The 22,212-nt window shown below is 44.1% G+C and overlaps 1 protein-coding gene across 23 annotated transcripts in view; it reads right to left on the bottom strand.

Moving 5' to 3' along the window:
* Positions 1–337: 337 nt before the first annotated feature.
* The window catches only part of KIAA1217 (KIAA1217 ortholog), a 356,360-nt gene continuing 334,485 nt past the window's right edge, over positions 338–22,212 (bottom strand). For 8 of the 23 annotated variants that reach the window (XM_054190041.1, XM_054190045.1, XM_054190046.1 and 5 more), the window contains 8 exons: positions 20,637–21,138; positions 19,731–19,911; positions 14,263–14,417; positions 13,513–13,659; positions 8,986–9,105; positions 3,821–5,509; positions 3,233–3,355; positions 342–2,486 (listed from right to left, as the gene is read on the bottom strand). In XM_054190041.1, coding sequence (XP_054046016.1) covers positions 1,992–2,486; positions 3,233–3,355; positions 3,821–5,509; positions 8,986–9,105; positions 13,513–13,659; positions 14,263–14,417; positions 19,731–19,911; positions 20,637–21,138 — 3,412 coding nt within the window. In that variant the 3' untranslated portion in view covers positions 342–1,991. Of the gene's footprint in view, positions 2,487–3,232; positions 3,356–3,820; positions 5,510–5,626; positions 5,708–8,985; positions 9,106–13,512; positions 13,660–14,262; positions 14,418–19,730; positions 19,912–20,636; positions 21,139–22,212 lie in introns of all 23 variants that reach the window. The other 15 variants (XM_054190034.1, XM_054190031.1, XM_054190051.1 and 12 more) reach the window with 10 other exon arrangements.

The raw sequence follows: 22,212 nt of genomic DNA, 5'->3' as shown, positions 1-22,212 counted from the left end.
CTCCGTATTTGCTCTCTGTTGCGTGGGGACATGAGCTAGCCCCACCTGCTTACTAGATAAGGCATTAAATCAGGCTTGTTCCCTTCAGAGGGCAGGAGTGATGTGCTCAACACTGTACAAGGTGGAAGGCGCCCCTGGGAAGCTGCGGGATGCGGGCTGTGCGTGCGACACAAGTGTGTTGAGAGGGTCTGCCCACCTGAATCAGCCGCTCCCAGGCCAGGCTTTGGAGCCACCGCTTTTCCGTCTTAGCTGGAAGGGAGCTGGCTTTCAGACGGTGGTTCAGCGTGAGCGCTCGGAACTGCATCCTGCGCTTTGCTTTGGCTTCAGAGCCATGCATTGCGTCCCGGGCTGGGGACACCCGCCGCGGAGCCTCGTGTGCCTGCAAGTGCCTGGGGCCACGGTGGCCAGCGGAGGGGACGGCCGGCATGTGGCCTCAGCGCTGCTGGGACTGGACCCTGTGTCCTGCTCCTGCAGCAGGGGTTAATGGTTAGGTTCTTTAATGACTCCCACTGCAAGGGGTGCAGCAGCTGAGGGCTCGGCCTTGAAATGACACTTTTCAGAAACTTTCACGAGAAGGAATTAAAAAAAAATTACTTAAAGGTGGAAAAGATGATACCTTGTTCAATCGGTCAAAGGTTGGGCACTTTTCTTTTGGTGCTAGTTTTCTGACCTGGAGTTCCAGCAATTAGCTTTTGTCCAGGTAAATTTGAAAACCCTCATTTTGAAATTACTACTTCGGCATAGCTTTAATCTGGGGGAAATTAAGTCAATTTTTCTCCTGATGGCTTAATGCCCTCAGGCAAACAGCGTAACAGCTAATTGAGACCATCATAAAAGTTATTAGTGACAAAAATACAAATATATAAGCATGCAGCCCTTTATTTTTGTAAAGATCTTTGCTTATCATAGTTCTGTATATTACATTATGGTGTTATACAAATAGATTTATTTACAAAACCATGAGCTCTGCAAGCTTCTTGCTTTTTTTTTTTTTTCCTGTTTGACTGATATCCATCTCTTTCAACCCTTCCCCATATATATTTTTAAGCATGCGTAAAAATTAACTTTGGTGTGGTAAAACTACTCTATGTGCCCAGCCACATACAGTATTTATTTATTTATATATATTTATAGATATGTACAAAAGTTTGCCAGTATACAGAACAGTACAGAAGTGTACATTTTAAAATCCACAATGCAATACGTTAATGGGTTACCAGGTCTCAGTAAAATAAAACTGAAGGAAAAAGGTGGATTAAGCTAAGAAAAAAAAGTAATCGGCAACTACCTAGATGTGTAAAACAATTTTTTTTTTTTTTCCTTGGCTTGGCAAATTCTTAAATATCATCTGAATGGCAGTGCAATAGGTTGAGTTGCCTCATGCACACTAAGACCAGGCTTGTTCTGTTCCTTGTGCAGAGGTTTACTGTCCAGCATACTACTTTCAAATGTACATTACAATAGTATCAAAATGTTTTGGCAAAAAGATCTTGAAAGGAACCATGACATTTGTTGACAAAAATAGAAATCTGTAACAAAGCTAAATAACACCAAAATAAAAGAAAAATATTTTAGTTTCAGTTTTACAGTTGTGTATAATCACACTTTAGTATATCTCTGTTCACTTCTAGTCCCCATAATGAAAAATAGCTTTATACAAAACAACTTACTAAATTTTTAACCATACATTTCCCCATGCTCAGTACACCGCCGTGCACACGCACTCAAGTTCACTCACACACCTTCACACTTTTTTGTAAGAGGTGCTGCCTAAAGGAAGAAAACGCTCTTTTATCATTACAACAGCAACAGTTTTACAAAAAAGCTTCACTCTAATCTAGTGTAGTAATTCAGTATTTAGCACAGGATTAGTATTAAGCCTCCAGCGATACAGCAAAATGGTTACGTTCCCTGGTTAAAATATTGGCTGCGGATTCTTTGAAAATGAACACAAAGCCTTGGTGACCTCGCAGGGGTGCTGCGCGTAGCCTTTAGGATGGCTCCTTGGCCGTGGGTGGGGTGGACTTGCCGGCATTTCCGTTCTGTGCCTTGTAGCTGGTGAAGCTAGGGGTGTGGATTGTCCTGATGCTCTTCATACCTTGGGTCAGTGAAGTGGGAGAGGTAGAGGAGGGGGGGGAGGTAGAGGAGGAAGGAGGGGGTGGCCGGCCGTTTTGAGTCTGTAGCGAGAAGGAGAGATGGTGACCTTTCCCTGGGTAAGTGGGGCTCTGAAACTTGGAGGAGCCGTTAGAGACAGAGGGGATGAGGGAGGTAGAGTAAGTGATGCGACCTGTCTGGGGACCGAGAAGGTTAGAGGAAGGAATGGAGGATTTAGTGGGTGGATTAAGAGGGTTAGAGCTGTCACCGCTAGAAGCAGGCGCTGAGCTGCTTTTCCCAGAAGTGGGAGAAAAGGCTGGGATCTTAGAAGCAGGTAGGGTAGGGGAAGTAGCCTTATAGTCCCCACCAGCTTTCTTAGCACTTCCATTAGCCTGCAAATAAAGACGGCAGGAGACAGTTTGTCAGAAAGCCAGTAACATGATAAACCAACAGGACCTGGGAAAATAGCCCTACAGAGAATAAGAATCAACAGTTCGAGGCCTGAGCTAAGTCTTGCAGCCGTGGACTGGACCTGGTAGAAAACCCAAAGTGCCCAACGAAGAGTGCATAGAGAGAGAGAGAACGAGCCAACAAAGCTTTCGTGAGAAGGCGCGATCTACGGGTTACAGACCAGTCACTACATTGGCCATGCGTCTGGGTTATTAACGTGTGAGCAGACATGTCCGGCCAGAGAGTTAACGTGCACCTACTGCCCTCTACTACACCGACAGGTTAGTGTCCAAGGCCCCCAGTAAAGACTCTCTGAACAGAAGCATTCCCCGCTCTCCTAAGGAACCGCCACATTTACCAACGGGAAAGTAAACAGGTAGTTGACATCTTAAAATTACAGCTGAATATCACAGTTTAAAAAAAACAAAACAAACAAAACCAAACAAACCCAAACCAGAACAAACAAACAAACACAAGCAGCAGGTGTTTTATTGCAGACGTGCATGCACAAGCATGGTGAAAAGATCAGTAGATACTGTCATGCCCCCAGGATCCAGGACGTCCAGTTAGACCTCACTCGAAAGCCAGGCATCCGTTATTTGGTATAGTCTCAGTCAGTTACTGGAGTTTTTAAATAAACAAACAACACGAAATGTCCATCCAAACACCGGGTTTAGGGTAAAACTACCTGTCTGTACTGGCGCGGATCCTGCAGCTTGTGCTGTTTGCCTGCTTTCTCCGTGCTTCCTTGTCTAGTTTTTGAAGCCATGGGGACCGGCATCCGGCTTGTCTGGGAGGCAGCGCTGGAGCCCTGCGGAAACGAGTGGAGGGGGCAGGGAGGGGAGACAAGGAGAAGGCGTCATCAGCACCGCTGTGCCTGAAGAGGAGCCTGCACACCATGCGCCAAAAAAAAAAAAGCCACAGTATACATGCAGGGAAAGTTCAGGAGCTTCACACCGCAGGTGTTAATTTCCAGAATCAAATGGAGAAGAACTGCTCAGCTACTGATCAGCCTGGATTTCGTGTCAGTGACGCTTCTCATTTCACACAGCGGATTATTCGACCCAGCTCCCCTGCATTTGCCCATCACCAATCAGCAGCAAAGATTAAAAAAAAATAAAACCAACCAACAGTCTATTAGCTGTTAGACACCTCATGGGGAGCCCAAACAAGCCACCTGAAAGGAAGCAAACAAATCACAAGACCCTCTTGTTTAATGGTGATTATTGCAGATTTTAGAAAGCAGCTGGAGGTTTGATTTCTCGGACTAAGGTACCTTACGTGCAGTGGCTGGGATTGACGGAGGGGGCTCTACGCCAGCAAGGCTCTCATCCAGCACTACAAGCTCTCGGGGTGGGGTCTCTGGTACTATCTGGGCAGAGAAGGGGACAGTGCTTCCCTCAGAGCTGTATGTGCTTTCAGGGATAGATTTTGGACTCATCTCACTGATGGTGTTTTCCAGCTGCTTTATAGTCTGCTCAAGGCTGTCTAGCGTTCGGTATGTACTCTGCCGAATTTCGTCAGTCCTAGACAGGGAGACTGCAGCTCCAGGGGGTCCCTCTTGCTTCCCAGAAGGACTTTTGTCACTGTCCTCGGGCTGAGACCTGGTGATTTCAAATCTCTTTGCTTCTTTGTGCTGCTTCAGGGTCCCATCTTCCTCCTCTTCTTCATAGACCACAACCTGCAAGGTCTTCTTCCCAGTCTTGGTTCCTGTCCGTATCGCCTGCGTCAGAGCAGCCAGTTGCTTTTTAGGAAACTTAAACTTAAATTTTTTCTTAGAATCCTGCCTGTTTCCAAACTGATCAGCGGAGTCCAAGTTTGCTTCTGTGTTTAGCCCATAGATCTGACGGTATTTGTTAAAAGTCGTCTTCGTGCTTTCCTCCTCTGCAGGAGGGCTGGGTTCTGCAGAGTCAGGGGATGACTGAAGGTTAAATACGTACTGCTCACTGAGACCGTGAGCTGCTGAATACTCTGCGATTGCTTTTCTGTCATTAACTACTGGTGGTTCTTCCTTCTGGCTTTCAGAGATTTCATGTGCTTCATTTTCTTCCTCCTCCTCTTCCTCTTCTATCTTTTCCTCTGTCATCATTCTCTCCAACTCCTCATCACATTCCTCAAAAATTGTAGAAAGCCGCTTATATGCTGACCTAATATCCATCGGTTCGTCAAAAATTATGATGACGGGTTTTTTGTCCAGACACACCACAGGCTCTTCACTGTCTGTGTTTTCTGGGATACCCTTCTCCGACGCCACTTCCTTCCTCGCGTCGATATTCACTGTTTGCACATCTCCGCCTTTCCGGCTGACTATATCGTGAACTTCCCCACTCGAGAGGACCTGGACAGCTGTTTTAGTAATCATGAAGGCGATGTTTTCTGTGGGAGGGCTGTCTTCACTTGGAGAGCTGACTGAAGAATCTGTCTCTTCGATGCTGTTCACGCTGTTACTTCTGGACACTTTGGGTCTTAGCACAACCTGACTGTAGTTGACCGCAGAAGCGTCTTGCTCCTGCAAGGAAGGCTGAGGCCCCGTAGCCTCCTGCGTGTGCCTCGTGAGAGGGGCAACGCTGCTGATGGGAATGTGCTTGCCCGTGCTCTGCAAGGCTTCACCCTGTGGCGGGCCCTGCTCAGCATCTCGTGAGAGTCTGTAGTTTGGCTTTTGTTTTCCAGTTTCAACAGCTGGAAAATGGGATCCTAAAATATCTTGAGCCCCTCTTCGTTTGTCATCCTCTGGCAAACTGACACCAGACAGGTTTGTGCTTATATTCTGAAGGTTTTTCTTAGAATAGTCTCTACTGTCTACAAACAAACCCTTGCTAAATGTAGGACTGTCATTCATTGAAAAGCCAATTTTACTGTCAGCTGTGCTGGATGAATCAGAACCCAATTCTTCTTCAGTTTTCCCTTCCCTCTTCTCTTTAGGATGGTCACTATCTGTGGGAGATCCTGTTGTAGCCCCATACACCTAAGGGGGAAAGTTGGATTACTTAGTTATTCAGGGCTGTTACCTTTACAGGACTTTTTTTTTTCCCCAAAATTAATCATCATATTCTCAGGGGAAGCGCAGACCTCGTGAACTCACCACTCTCTTTACTGCTGCAGAGGCATGTCTGAAGTTGTCATCATCTGATTCCTGTCTGTCTTCGGGGCAAAATTCCAAATTCTGGCAGAACAGTGCATGATGTTACTGCTTTGTGCTATGCATGTGGCCAGCATGGGTTGTTAGCTAGGGCTCCTGTTTTAACAAGGCCTCCAGAATATGCAAGTGCACACTAATTACCTTATTTCCAACACAGTGCTACCTTGACCTGTTCGCTTTCCAGCTAAAAAAAATAATCCCCAGTTTGTATAAGATTGACGTTGAAAAGATTCACAATATCTGATTAAATTCTGCTGGGACACATCAAAGGGAGCCTGATGTGGAAGGGCTCGCAGCAGGGCGCTATGGCTTGCTGGCTCACCAGAGCGCCGAATGTGAGAGCCTGGCTAGCCTTGAAAGGAAGTTTTGTACTGGTAAAAGCTGATTTTCAAATTACAACATTTCACTGCTTCTAATGTTGCTCACACCTGAGCAGCGCTGCTCCATCACAGTTAATACGATCACAGTCCAAGCATTTCTAAATCCTTGCTGCAGCTTAAAAGTACTCCTTCAAAATTACCAGTGGCACCCTGCAGCTCCCGTGGAAGTGCAGCATGAACCACTGAGCTACATTCATTTATAGAAGCAACTCTGAACAGCACACAGCATGCTACTAGCTCAAAAGTAGTATATTCCCAGCAATGCAAATTTAAAGGGACTTTTTTCTTTATTTTTTAATGAGGTCCCCTCGAGATGCTGTTTCATAATACCAGGCTTTTGTCTGGGGCTTGGTTTGTTAAGTGTTAGCGACAACTTAGGATAAACACCAGTTGTCAGGGTGAAGGAATGACCTGAAGAGACACCATGCCTATGAACGAGCGAGAAACGACTGTAGATTTCCTACAGTCAAAAGACGGCTCACCAAGAAGGAATTGAATCTGGCCTCAAATGCCTGAAGGCAGTGAGCCAAAAGCGTTACTGCTGACATTGCTTGAGAGTAGACGCTGATTCCTAACACACCAGAAGGACAGATTACGCTTCTGTGAGCATCAAGACGTGCAGAAGATCAGTCAAGAGAGTCGTTCTCCCAGCTGAGATGAATGAGTGATGGTACAGTCATGCACAGGTTGGCTAGTGCATGCACTCCCCATGCTCGCAGAGGTTCACAAGGTACAGTTTCTACATCTTGTGTGATATTTTCTTATATACTGTCTGAGGATTTTACACAGAAAAACTTTACGCACAACCAAACCGCAGGAGCGAGAACACCAGCGATAGACCAGAGTCACGGTTCATCTCTACAGAGGCTTACTAGCAGTAACAAGGCTGTGCAGCTGCTCCACGGCTACCTTGATGTCCCTCATATTTCTAAAAAAGGAGGAGCTATCACACAAACAAACCCCAGCCAGCGAGGCATCAGGGGACAGGCTGACACTGTCAGCACTTCGTGCTGAGAGCTGGTATCAGAACAACACGCCAGGGCTTACTGTACCTCAGGCCCAGATTTGATAAGTGGTAGGCGCCTTCCTGTCCCATTACATGTCAGAGCTCCCAGACTTAGGCCGGGCCATGTAATGGCACTTGTTGCCTGGGGATATGCTGACTCAGTGACTGCGTTCCCATTTCTCTAGATCTTTTTTAGCAAGTTCCGCTTCTTGTTCGAAGCATCAGTGCAACATCTTATGGTGTCATTGTACACTATATCTCATTTTAGGAACTGCTGCCTTTCTAGTAGAAGAATAAAACTACAATAAAATTCATTTCCTCTATGAGTTTATCATGACATAAGGCTCCATATTTAAAGCCAATAAACACTCTGTCATGTCAGATGACAAAACCAGATCTCATTAACCTTAATTTCCTGTACTCTGTGTTATTCCAGTAAGTAGCAGTTTATGGCAATTACTTGGCAGCACATTTCAAAGGAACATTTGTGCTACAGGATGTGCAGTGTCTTGAGTGGTGACCCAGGGTTTTGTATAACAGTATGATCTTCTTATTCTGACACCAGCAGTAACGAGGACGAGTAGCGATACGTTCACACTTTTTTTTTCCCGGAACAATGTCATACACTCCACAACAAAGCACTTTTTCCCTTTTACTCATAACCATACCCTCAGCCAGCCAGGTGTTTGCAGCTTTAGACCAGAACTGCTGTTTGGGCAGGTCAAAGCCAAGTCCTTGTGTGCAATGCCCTGACCTGGCAGCAGTACCGTCTGGGCAACGTATGGCTTTTGATGATAATAATATATCAGACACCACCATCTAGATGTCACCTTGTGCTTTACAGCTGCAGTGCCTATGCAGATGCAGCTCACCATGATTAGGGCAGTTGGGTTCTTCTCTGCCTTGAGGACCTGGCAAAGTCATTTTCTCTCTCCCTGCCTCAGTTTCTGTTAAATGAAGTTGAAGTGCAATGTCTCCCATAAAAATCCTTGGGGAGCTACTCATGATGTGAAGGTATTACTGCTATTTCCAATTTGCATACATACACACAAAATGCATGACAAAGTTGAAATGCTGTGCTGTGTTTTCTTCATATCCCCCTCCATTACAAACTCGCATTTGGATGACAAGTTGTCATGCCTGCACGACCCCCTAAACCCATCAATGATTCAATTCATTATTCTTAAACTTAAAAAGAGAGGTCTGCAAAGGCAGAAATATTTCTCCTTTTCTTCATCCTACACGTTGGCCGCCCACTAAGACCACTCAGCTCAATTAGCAACCTCGGTCCAGATACAGCTGTGAAATTCAACCCAATTTGGCTACAGCCCCAGACACAGGGCACCTCTTCTAAGCTGCATGACCAAAGAGTGAATCCTGGGCATTATCTTTCAGACTATGGGCAAATTCAGCCCACCCACCTTGACTCTGTCTTCCAATAAACTGGATAGGCATTCTGAATATCGAACAACTATTTCTGGGACCAACAAATGAAGCAAAATAAAGCAGAAATTCTCTAAAGTGGTTCTTGAGACTGAGAGGAACCACTACTCCTCAAGACAAGAACAAGGCTTAGGAGAGATGCTTCACTATCCATTGCCAGACCAGCACTGGAAGGATGTTCTGAGGAATATGAAGATCTCTTTGGCGAAACTGATGGATCCTCTTTTAATTTTGATTTCACAGAATCATAAAACTTCATGCAACCCTTGTATAATTGCTGATGAGACACATAATATAGATTGATATAACGTTCCATATGAGCATTTCTGAGCCCTACTGAGATAAAAGGAAGAAGCCACTGGGCAGTGGTGGATGGTGGTTAGAGAGAACAGGACACGAGATAGAAGATTAGTTTTGAAGGAAAGAAGGTTATGCCAAGACCGGCTGGCATGTTTACAAACGCCATTTGTTACCTTCTTTTCCTTGTGATGCATTAAAGTCCCAGGCCTTATGTCTTTAACATGTGTATCATTTCTGGACTGTTCAGCATGACTGTTTGAGTTTACATCCATAAAAGAGCACTTCTGGAAAGCCTAGGAAATAAATACTGCAGGTTATCAGGAGACCAAGAGCTTTCACACAGAAATGCCTGGAGATGACCAACTGCAAAGACAGCATTTGTTTTTAACGTTCACAGCTCAGTAATATTATCTACAAGCTCATGAGATAATAGAGATTTTTAGACTATCAGACTAAGAGAAATAGGACATCCTCTCCAGTCTGCCAAGACTGCGCTCTAACTCATCACGCTGACCTCAAGGTTCCCTGCAGGGAGGTGAGCTTGATTTCTATTTTTACAGGTGGGGAGAGAAGGCCCAAAGAGGTGCTGCAAACTATCCAAACTTAAGTAGGAAGCCCATGACAAATTTTGAGCTTGCAACTGTACTTACTTCCTAGTGGCTGAGAATCATGCAAGAGCTACATAATGCTGCTTGGACTTGGAGACATGTGTCTTTGCCACAGTCTTCACTAACGCCCCAGATGGTGACAGTCCCAACATAAGGGCTTTTGGACCACTGGCCTCCCACCATGTGTACCCCAAGGCATGGCCCAGACTTTTCAGCCCTTTATCTTGCTGTTCTCTTTCCATTTCCTTTCGGTTTCTCTAGCCAACTGGCTCCCAGATCCAGAGAAGCAGAACCATCACTGCCACCACTGCGCAGTGCTGGCTGCAAGCGTGCATCACCGGGATTTCTGCAGGCCTCTACTGGCATGGTCTGCCTTCAGTGAGATGTACAGGCAGGACAATGACAGCCAGAGGAATGAGGGATGAGTACTTACAGGAGTCAAACACGTTGTGACATGCAAGAAGATTATATTCTTATACCATGTATTAGGGAAATTATTTAATTCCTGGCAACTCTCATGAAATTAATAGCCCTGATTACAGATTAGAATCAGGCCTGTTTTTTAAATACTGTACTCCTTGTATGTATTGCGTGTTTATGCAAAATCAGAAAAGTAACAATAATGAAAAAATCCAGTGCAAAAATCAGGGTGTAGAGTTTCTTCTGGTTTTCCATTACATCCTATTTGTATGTGCTTATAGACCAGAGTACCTAAGATGACATGGAACTATTAGAAAAAGTAGTTTTGCTCCTCATAATACAGGATATGGACTTTCCCAGCTTACCGATTTGTGAGACCAGTGATGTGTTTTTGAGTTAGGCATACCATCTACAAAGTCATCCTCAAAGTCCTTCAGACTTTAAGTGATGAAGAAACCATTATTTCCCTTGGTAATTTGTTTATTTATCACCTTCACTCTGAAATATCCATAACAGTGTCCAGATACAATTTGTGCTACAGCAGCTGATTATTATTATTATGCCTTTTTCTGCTAGATTAAAAAGGTACTTCCCATGAAAGTACCTCCACGTTGTACTCAGGTCTCTTCTGAACCTTCATTTTCTTAACAGCCTTTTCAAATGGGGGATGTCATAGAATCATAGAATTGTTGAGGTTGGAAGGGACCTTTAAGATCATCGAGTCCAACTTTAGCCTACCCTGACAAGAGCCACTTCTAAACCATGTCCCTAAGTGCCCCATCCACCCTTTTTTTAAACACCTCCAGGGATGGTGAATCCACCACCTCCCTGGGCAGCCTATTCCAATGTTTAATAACCCTTTCAGTGAAAAAATGTTTCCTAATATCTAATCTAAACCTCCCCTGACGTAACTTGAACCCGTTTCCCCTCGTCCTATCACTTGTCACCAGGGAGAAGAGGTCAGCCCCCATCTCTCTACAACCTCCTTTCAGGTAGTTGTAGAGGGTGATAAGGTCTCCCCTCAGCCTCCTCTTCTCCAGGCTAAACAACCCCAGCTCCCTCAGTCGTTCTTCATAAGGTTTGTCCTCCAGACCCCTCACCAGCTTTGTAGCCCTTCTCTGGACACGCTCCAACACCTCAATGTCCCTCTTGTAGCGAGGGGCCCAAAACTGAACGCAGTACTCGAGGTGGGGCCTCACCAGTGCCGAGTACAGGGGGATGATCACTTCCCTAGTCCTGCTCACCACACTATTCCTGACACAGGCTAGGATGCTGTTGGCCTTCTTGGCCACCTGGGCACACTGCTGGCTCATATTCAGCCGGCTATCAACCAACACTCCCAAGTCCTTTTCTGTCGGGCTGCTTTCGAGCCACTCTGCCCCAATCCTCTAGCGCTGCATGGGGTTGTTGTGACCCAAGTGCAGGACCCGGCATTTGGCCTTGTTGAACCTCATACCATTGGTCTCAGCCCATCGGTCCAGCCTGTCCAGATCCCTCTGCAGAGCCAACCTACCCTCAAGCAGATCAACACGCCCGCCCAGTTTAGTGTCATCTGCGAACTTACTGAGGGTGCATTTGATCCCTTCATCCAGATCATTGATAAAGATATTAAAGAGAACCGGCCCCAGCACCGAGCCCTGGGGGACACCACTTGTGACTGGACACCAACTGGATTTAACTCCATTTACCACCACATGTCTGGATACTTAATCATGGATGCAGCATTCCAGTGCTGATTTCACTGATCCTGTACAGAGAGATAAAAACACTCCCTGGTCTCACATCTACACCCAAAGCAGACATTAACTTTGTGGTAGCAGCACTGTCCTGGGACCTCCTATCAACTTGTTACGGCAATGCCCGTTTCTTTCCAAGATGTACAGTTGTGGTCTGGCCTATATTTTGTTATTCTTCATGCGGACTTTATATTTCACTAAATGTATTATGACCATTAAGTGATTGCTATCATCTCCCTGCTCTCATACTTCGCTAGTTTGAATTAAGCTGATTTAAACAGTAAGGATTTTAAATATATTTCCAGGCTGTTGATGAAAATAGAGAGTGACACTGGGCCTGTAGCTGATCCCTATGGGATCTGACTGTAAACATCTGCATCAAGGGCAGCACTTTCAGAGCCAGACAGCTCTCAATTGTCCTACGATAGGGTTTTCTTTGTATCCTCCATGGTGCCAGATTTTTATCCAACTGTTGTATGATGTTTGATCAAATGACTTACAAAAATGTTTACAGGTATACAATTCTGTTTAAGCAGTCAAACCTGTTACCTGATCAAAGAGTGTTGTTTGCTTTGACAGATCTGTGTTCCATTACATTGTGTTTACTAGCATAACTGTTTACGTCTGTCCTTCAGTTTTTCACTGACTGAATCCCCTACCTGATTTTCCATTATTCTGCCTGTCACTGATATCAGACCAATAAATTTGTAGCTCCTGGATCAAGCAGTGTGCCCTTTCTAAAACATGGTACTCTGTCAACCTGGTATTTTGGTATTGGTTTAAAATAAGCATTAAACTAACATTTAAACCCTTATTCCCTGTTGAACTACCATGCCTATTTTTCTCCTTAGCTTTCCTCAGCCTCCCTTTCCACTCCCTTAACCTTCACTTCATTGTCACCAGTTGCAAGGCAGCCAGGTTGCTTTCCTAGAGACAGGAGACCATGCAACAGTTCCACTGTCCCCAGCTCTCCTGTCGTACTGGCCATTAGCACACAAACGGGGATAAGAGTAAACTGCTGCTCTCACTCCCTGCAAACCAACTGTCTGAAGCACTGGTGGTTGAGAGCTGAGCAAAGGGGTAGGGGGCACACATCACACGTAACAGTTACTGCTTAATATCCACATCTCCTGTGCTGCAAATGCTCCCTGGGCAGCACCAAACCCCTGCTTTTGGCAGGTGGACAGCAGGGATCATCTCATGTCATGGCAGTGCTCTGAAACACCCCAACATCAGAAATTATAGCCAGTTAAGCTGATCTACATCGCCTTTCCTTATGCAGGCATGGAAGAGGACAGGGACTGCCCCTGGGAAGCTGGAGCTTGCTGATGGTAGCTGCAATAGTTGGATTTTACTGCAGCATCGCCATCACTGAACTAAACTGGTCTATGTGCTATCAAGACATATGTGCTAAGACCGGCAATAGAGCACTACTCTTATGGCACTGGCAGAGTAATGTACCAGTTATGCAACAGGGAACAGCAAATGTTTCAGAATGCTCAAGTCCTCTGGGAAACCTTGGACCATGGCACAGAACAAGTGGGCACATCCCGCCAGGAGCACACCCCATATTCTCTGTTCCCACCAATGTTAACACAAATGATGGGCTCTTAGCACCTTGCCGGTCTGGTACTAAGTGAGAAATGCTAGGCCAGGGACAACCACACCTAATGCACACCAATATTTTATTTGTCCCATCTACATGTGTAACATTCTCCAGTGGTAACCCCTGCATTCTTGACCACTCTTTCAGCTCCATACCTCTTGAACAAAATTCAGACGGTGCTTACAAAACGTGTACCACCCAGTGCAATAAAGTGTGACCGGGTGAGACTGGCAAACCCGCTTTCCTCCATGTTCTGAGCTATAAATTGTGCCAAGGCCCTAGAAGTGATATTGGGCACAGCTGTTTTCATGTGCAACCCAAAGGGCGTACCTGTAATTCTGCCATTATTTTATCTCCTTCCTCTTCCTCTTCATCTTTTGCAGATGATGCTACAGCATGCCCTGTGCTCCGAGACAATGCCTGATCCTCTTTAGTGGCTTTGGATTGTGCTATTTGCCCAGCATCTTCACTGCATTCCTACATGAGGATGAGAAAGCACAGACAGACAATATAGTTGAGCCCTTCTGATGCAAAACAAACACAGAAAAGTCAATGGTACTGCAATTCCCCTGTTGCAAGGTCCCCCTTTCTTTTTAAGGAGACTGCTACTTCATCAGTTCAAAAGCAACCAATATTGCTGATGTGATAGCATGTTCACAGATTAAATACTGTACTTCCCTCCACTTCAGGGAACAGAACAGATGGGGAAAGGAAGCCCAAGGAAACTAATTTGCAACATTTTTGTAAAAACGTTCTCAAATCTGAGCTGATCTTCCCCATCTGTGTAAGGCGTGGGTTTTTTTATTTTTAATCTTCTTACCACTCTAAATGAAAGCAGCATGTGACTTGCCTTCTACATTGCTAGGAGATAAGAGCAGCAAGACTCCTGTAAACAGAACTGATCAAACCTTACTTGTTCATTTGGCCTAGCAGTAGTGTTTCCTGGTAAGCAGTTTCAGTAGCTCTCCAGGACGTAGTTCTGTCTCAACTTTTTTTGTGGTTTATAGACACAGCCCAAGCCTGGGAATGTTTCTCTGTGCCAGCCACTCATCTAGTTGCCTAGAGTCTGAATCATCAAACCTTGACAGCAGCAGCCTCTTTTCTGGCTGCATAGGTGATATCTCCTGATCTCGTTGTGGTTAGTCCTGAACCTGGCAGGTAACTGCGCCGTGGAGGTGGAGGAGGTGGAGACTTGGTCAGTTTGTCATTATCCTGTTCTCCATCAGGAACTTCTTCTGCAAGTAAACAGAGCAGCACAAAGTGAGCACAGGTGAAAGAGGGGAAAAAAGTATTTGCATCCTCGACTCAACTGGAAAGGAAAAAAATGTCTTAAAAGGCCCTGCTGCTGAACATAGATGAATAGAAACACATTTGGGATTCAAGCAGAAATGCCTTGAACAAATGTAGACAGTGCTGCACTTGCACAGAGAAACCATGTCACTTCATCCAGAAATTTTCAGCAGAACTTGTCCCCCACGTCACTGTGGCTGGGTTTCAGCCCTTGGTGTACAAGTGTGACAGCAGAGCACGCTTCTGCAAGTCAACCACTTGTAAAGAAGCATGTAAGGCGGAGGTTCAGCTGGGTACCTGGTTACAAATAGTCCCTCTTTGAAAGTATGGCTACTGACGTGGCTATTAGCATGACACCAAACCTGGAGGCTTCTTGTCATTCTCAGCAGCACACATTTCTGTTCTGCCTGGGAGGTGCTGCTGGCAAGGTGCTAGAAGATGAGCTGAAGAGTTTTGTCCATCTTATAGTTGGACAAAACTAGCTAAGTTCAGACAAAGGCTGAGAAGGAAAATATAAACCTGCTCTGGAGATGCCACCTCTCCAATTCAGCAGGTCCTCTTGCCCCTGAGCAAGGCAGGGGAGCACCAAGGGCAACTGCACTTGCTTCTCTTCTACGGCAGCATTTGGTTTCACTTTACTTACTCCTAACTATTCCAGGAATGCACAAGTTTGCCTTTGAATTATCATATAAGAGACCTATATGTATATTTTGCTAACCCACCAAGATTCATATACCAAATCCAATAACTGAGTAGATCCAGCCCTTGCCTTCTGAGGAGAGTCTTCCAAGAGAAGACCAGTTTTCCAAACTGGTATTTCCCCACGGCAATGTTTCCCCACCCAGCTGCCACTTCCTCTTCCCCACCATGACTGGATAGCATTTTTCCCAGAAGCAGCATTACATTGCTCATGACCTGTGCCTATGTATTTCCCGTCACAGGCCGAGCATCATACATGGCAACAACTACCATGTTCACGTTGCTCTTTACAGGGTCTGTTTTCAAGAGCGAGAGAACGACCTTTCTGCAGCTACTCAGTGTTACATAAACAGCTGGAATAAATATAACCCAGAAAGATAAACCCCTCTGCTTTTGGGATTACCCAGATGTTTAGGACTAAGTATTCCCTCTGGGCAAGTTATTGCACAACTGCCCACTCCCGGGGCTGTGTCTGGCTCCTCCGGTGCGCCGGCTGGCCACTGAGACTGGACGGAGAACCTTGTCTGACCCGGCCTCATCTTTGTTCCTTCTTAGCTCAAATGTTCTTTGAAACTGCCTAAGCTTAAAGAAATGCTACCTTGTATTATCTCCCTCCCTGTTTATCTGGCACTCACTCACAGGACTGCAACAAGAGTGAATTTCCAGGTGCACTTTGCATTAGACCACTTCCTTGGTCAATATGCACCACTAAGTTTTTTGTGACATCAGAGTTCCTGCTGCTGCAAAAACCGAGTAATTCCCTCAGATGGTGTTTAGCAGACTATGATGTGGGGCCTGTCCGAATCCCTACTCCTTTTAATGGGCTCAACACATTGCTCTCAAACTGGTAGTGGCTCTGACTGCAAAAACACCGAAGTTTTTCTCAAACTTAATAAGATCAAGGCTGCATGAAGGCACATGGACGGCACAAAGACAGAATGATTGCTACCGTCGCTTTCACATCGGTGAGACATCCATCCATCTCCGTCTTCAAAATGGGAAATAAAAAGGAGAACCCCATGCAACAGAAATTGTCAGGGAGTGGCAGGTGCACAGGCTATCAAAGGCTAATCACTTCACACCCCTTAACTGGAGTTGTTAGGGAGAGGTCATGATAGGGTTTGCTCACAGTCAGTGCAACAACACCGGGCAAGATGTAAAACTTCAAAGCTGGATTTCTGTTTTCTTTGCTAAACAATTTTATTTCCCCAGTCTAAATGGGAAGGGAAAAAACCTTTGGAGCAATGAAAATGAGGAAAAGACCTTATTCTAATACTTTTTTTTTTTTTCTTACGGATGAGTTCTCGTAGCGTATTTACATAGGGAGGAGTAAATGGACAAGTACTATTCACTCAGTCAGAGGGTAACCATGATCAAAACCGCTGCTTTATGGAACCTTCTTTAGTGCCAAAGGGCTCAGCACTTCTGTGAACAAAATGGGAGTTGTTCTTCGCCAGCCATTGCACTGAACTGAGGCATTCTTTAACAGGCACAGCCAGACTGGAATGAATTTCCCCCACCATAAAAATTTCTACTTGTGCCAAAAAAATCCAACATGTCTTAAAACAATGTCAAAATAAAAATGCCTGCCTTGAAGCAGCCTTTGTAGTCAAATAAGCAAACTGCCTTTAATGGAAGCTACTGATCACTCAGTACTTGCAAAAATCAGGGCATTCTCACTTAGGAAGTCAAAAGAGACATGAAGGAGTCCAATTTCTAATGTACACACTACAGACATTCCCCATATTTTTCACTGAACAATCTTGATAACAAAGATGAGTTAGAGTTGAGACATTAAAGTATTTACCGTCTCATCTCCAAAACTGTGTAAAGTGTGTAATTTTACTTTGCTTTGTGCTTTGCAGGGAGAAAAAAAGAGTTTCTTAATCAGGTTCTGTGTGGAGAATGGCTGAGACGACGTATTCTGGCAATGTGATCTATCTGGCTCCTGCAGCAAAGCCAACAGAGGACTCAGCTAATTTATGGCCAAAATGTCTTACACGCTATATTAGTAGGTAGGTGGTCTCTCTTTCCTTATGTTGCTCAATTATCTAGTCTACAGCAGACTGATATCGGAATTTTCATCTTGAATCAGAATTGGGTGGCATGTGAGATATTTAATCAGATATTAAAGGAAAAGTTTTGCTGTTCCCTTATTTATGTTACTATTAAAGGATTCATTATGCGCAACAGAAGGCAAATGTCTCAGTCTCATCAAATTTCTCCTGAAATCTGCTGGCTACACACTGTGCAAAATTGTATTCTAGAAGTGGATTAGTTAACTATGCAAGTTACAAAACTTCTCTGTTATTGTGTTCTGCACTTTTTAAGATGTCACAGCTCAGTGCACCCATATGGTATTTATTTTCACTGACATTTTCTATTTATGCCTCACATTATACAGGATAATTGTGTTGATAGCCAGTAACCTCACTGAATGGTGCCAGAATTCTAAAATTATTTTATGAGGTTCAGCAGAATTTATTTTAAACATGTACGTTGTGAAACATCCAAGGAGCCACAACTTGTCAATGCTAACGGTGCGCCTAGAAAAAAACGCTGGATCTGAAAGCACTCTTCCCAAATTCTATATGAATTTGTGTACACAAGCCCCAGGGCATCGTTTTGAAGCTATTTACAACCTTGACATGCAAACACCTCGAGAGCAGCATGCAGCTCTGGTCTCCACAGCTCCAGAATGACACAGTGGAGTTAGAGAAGGGCAACTGAACCCAGCCTGGGGAGGGAGGTGCTTGGGGCTAGCAGACTGCAGGAGGAGGCCAGGTTCTGTGGCAGTCTGCGGATGCCAGTATGGGTAACCAGCTGAACACAAACTTCCCCGTATTGAAACTGAGAGAGTGAGTTTGTCCTCTGGAAATAAAGACTCCTCAGGAGCAGGAGAGTAAGAGTACTGCCACAGACAGTATCACCCATTGCCTCTGTTGGAGACAGGCTGTTGAGCTGGATGGACTATTGCCTCAGTATCTGGGAAAGAATTTTCAGCTGACTCATGTTTGGCTACTGAGGTAAATCCAAGGTTTGGCTGAGGCATCTTCTTTGTTCCTTGAACTTTGAAGAAATTCAGACATGGATTTGTACGTTAAATTGTGAAAGAAAAAGGACTGGAACGACACCCCAACATCCTGCTATCACAACATAGCTCTACCTATATAATTCTTGATCAGTGCTAGTCTAAGCCATTCTCTCCAGTGATGGAGATCTTGCATCCTCCTCATTGCCTCATACAGCCTTCTTCAGTGCTTCACTTTCCTTATCATTATGAGTTTTTTCCCTAATACCTAACCTGGATACTCCTGGTTGCAATAGCCAACTTTTACTGCTATTCTACCCACACAAAGCAAGATGGCCTTTTATTTTTTAAGCAGATTTTTATGTATTCAGAGATTGCTTTGTCCTTCCTCAGCCCTCCCTTTCTCATGCTAAACAAAACCAATTATTTCCTTTTTTGTTCCCCCAGAGATCATGGTTTTTTAGAGCTCTGGTCATTATCATCACTGTCCTCTTGACTCCCTCCTATTTGTTCAGTCTTCCTTGAAGTTCAAAACCAGGAAAATCTGTATCATAGCTGTGGACAGCCAGAATGCTTACTGTGAAAGTCACGCTCGTTCATTCCTACATATCTATCCACTTCCCTGAGACAACTCAGTTATGTAGCGTTACACGTAATTTTTAGACTTCTGGGGGACTCATCCAAAATACTGGTTGAATTTATAGTTTAAGATTATAGAGTTAGCAAGGATCATTAAGATCAAATAGCCTGACTTTCCACTTAATATAGGTTCAAGGATTTCTTTAAACAGGTCTTGCATCATGCACAGAGCTTGTGCCTGAGTAGCCTTTCATAAAGAAACACAGCATTGCTTAAAGATTTGAAGTGGCAGAGGATCCCATACGTTCATAATTAATCTTCAGTGAATAGTTACTCTAAATGTTAAAATTTGACAACTAATTTTTAATGTGGCTTTTTGTAGCTTCAGCTTCCAGTTGCTGGAACTTGTTGGAACATGTTCTGCAAAGTTAAAAGGCCTCCTAACCCTCAGAAACCTCAGGCATGTCTTGATCTTCTTTTGATAACAAATATGTCTACAAAAAGAGCTCTTTAGGTTTCTGATGGTAAGATCATTTGTCCTCAAACTCTTTGTGGTTCTTTCCAGAGCTCTCTCTAATGCTAAACTTCTAAGTACAAAACTGAACACAGTGTACCAGATATTAGTATAGCATACGGATACTCTCATCTCTGTCAAAAGCAAGATGTACTCTTACTTTCCTGCTCAGGAGGAGTCTTTATTTCCAGAGGACAAACTCACTCTCTCAGTTGCAATACAGAGAAATTTGTTTTCAGATGGTTACATACATTGGCACCTGCAAAATCACTGCATCCTGTCCACAGGACATGCATTATTCCTCAGGGACATACTCACAGGGATGATTGAGAACACAGAAATCTGTAGACTAAAACCATTCTAGAAAGTAGGAAAAATAACCTCTCTTCTCCAGATATGCAATTCTATAGCACCATTTGCTCTAGCAAACCTTACCTGAGACTTCTAGCTTTTCCACTGCATCCCCTTTAGGCAGGGCTGCTGGCTGGGGAGGCATCTCCAGGTTAGGAATTGACTTCATTATATTGGCCTGGGCCTCTTCCAAGAGCTTTTCAAATTCCTTCCCATTATAGTGATCCAGGTTTTGTCTTTTCTCTTCCCATTTCTTTTCAGCTTTCTAGACAAAAACAGGAAAGTACCTATTTATTTCTCTGATTTCTGTTATGATCACTTACTTTAAAAATAATCCACAGGTAAACATTATAGGTCAGTATGGATTGATTATAGTCAGCAACTAGAGGAAATATATTAACACTAATTGTACACTGCTTCTGACTTCCACTGTGCTAGATACGGAAGAAACACGGAAGAAACACATGACAGACTGACAGCGGCCACTGCTCACTAAAGGAACAAAGGCAAAATTTAAATCTGGGTCACTGTCTTACTATATCACGCTGGTGATTAAAGTGCATTAAGATGTGAGAGTTCACTTGTGGGTTTTCTCAATGTCTCTGTGTGAAACCACTGGAACTTCACATTCTTTCACTTTTACCTCTCCATAATGAGGGATATGGAGATTTAAAGAGTGAATGAAATCCACTGATGCAAGTGTTGCCAGAGAATCATATGCTATTGTTCAAAAATAAGGTATTCTAAAAAAGAATTTTTACATTTTTTTAAATAAAGGTTATTTTAAAATCACAGTTACTCATTTTGGCTCATGTTATTATCCTGTTGCATTTAAAATCAGAGGGTATCTTCAGAAGTGCACGGTGTAGTTAGGGGTGAAGCACATAAATCCCCTGAATGCATTTGGAAAATCCCACCTGCAGTCTCAAGAGTGAGACTGGGAGCTCAGACCCAAAGGGAGGACAATTGGTTGAGTAGAATACACCGTACCTCAATTGATACAGCTCGGTTTCTGGTACTTGCACTGTGAATTTCCTCAATGAAAAGACTTTGCATGGTGTTGCCATTGACAGAGACCTGTGGTGCTGGTGTGGCTTGTGTGGGCTGGGGTCCTGCTGCAGGCTCTTGCGGGGGGACTGGTGGGGTGGCTGAGAGGTGGCCACCCGCCGGCACACTTTCACTGTGGCTGGCTGCAGTGGGTGAACCCTGGGCATGGTTGACCAGGGCTGATGAGTGCTGAGACTGATGCATGACAACAGGCGAGCTCTGCACATGATGGACCGTCATCGTTGAGAAGGGGACAACTTCTGACTTGACTGATGACACCTGGGACTCTGATGTGATTGCTGTGAGGTTTTGCTGTGCATGTCCCTGGGCATGCTTGAGCTCCTCCTGGTTTTTCTGAGAGTCAGCTGCAGTGGCCTTTTCCATAGCAGAGTACTGCACGGCTTGGGATGGATCCACACCCCTCAGAAGTCCTTCTGTAACATGTCTGCCCAGCCAAATTAAACACAACAGCGTGGCACATGGTTAGCACACAGGCGAGTCATGAGCAATACTTGACAATAAATATTTGCAAGGGAAAAGCACCTATATCAAAAACATCAAAATGATGGTTTTTTTCTCCTGACGCTCTCAGTTGTGTGATTTTATAGCTTTCTTTCAGAGTCAGGGACTCAGAGTTTTAAAGAGGCTACTCTAATTAGGATTTTTTTTGCCTTTTAAAATATTTACAAACCTTCATGGATGTACTGGCACTTTTTGACGAAATCATGCGTTACAGTGGGTTGATTTTAGGAGAACAGAAATCAGTTGACTTACATTTTATACACTGTAACTTGCTAAACAAGATGTTCCTGGACTATAAGCACAGAAAGTGGTAGTTACATAGAATGTGAGGTAGTAGTTTGGCAGATTGCCAAAACAAAGCCTTCAAATGATACTTCACAAAAGTCTCCTCTGTCAAGAGTTTGGGGTAGAATGAGCTGAGGATGTAAGAAGTCAACTATTTCTAGCAGCTAGCTGTGAAATGGCTGAGCTTCAGAGTGTAGCTAGTCATCAAATGCCATCAGTTTTTCCATTACTGAAACAGACTTTATGAAGCTTAATTTCGCTGCAAAAAACTACTTTTAGTAAAACTTTGGCATGCATAGCTTATTGTTTTTTTTTTTCCCAAGCAGGGTGAGACAGGAAATAACTGTAGTCATTTTTAAGAAAAGGAAACTAATATCAAAGAATATAGATGTTTATCTGCATGGAAAAGTAAGTGACGGCTCTTAGAAGACCTGTTACATAAACCATTTTATCCATCTGCCAGTACTGGCAAATCCATTTTACGTATCCTCCAGGATATACGGAAACAATGACAACCCTATACGCCTTAGAATAATGGTAGCAACAACAGGCTTATGACTTACATTTTCTTGCAATTGAAGTAAAACTGAGATCACCACCACTGACAGTTTGGCCTGATTCACTGGTTTTGAGTAGGAATTAAATTCATTGCCTATTGCCTCATATAAATCAGCAGTCATTTGCTGCTCATATATTCTGACAAACATAGCTA

Source organism: Rissa tridactyla, chromosome 2, assembly GCF_028500815.1.
Source record: "Rissa tridactyla isolate bRisTri1 chromosome 2, bRisTri1.patW.cur.20221130, whole genome shotgun sequence".
NCBI classification, from domain to species: Eukaryota; Metazoa; Chordata; class Aves; order Charadriiformes; family Laridae; genus Rissa; species Rissa tridactyla.
This window is presented reverse-complemented; position numbering and strand designations above follow the sequence as displayed.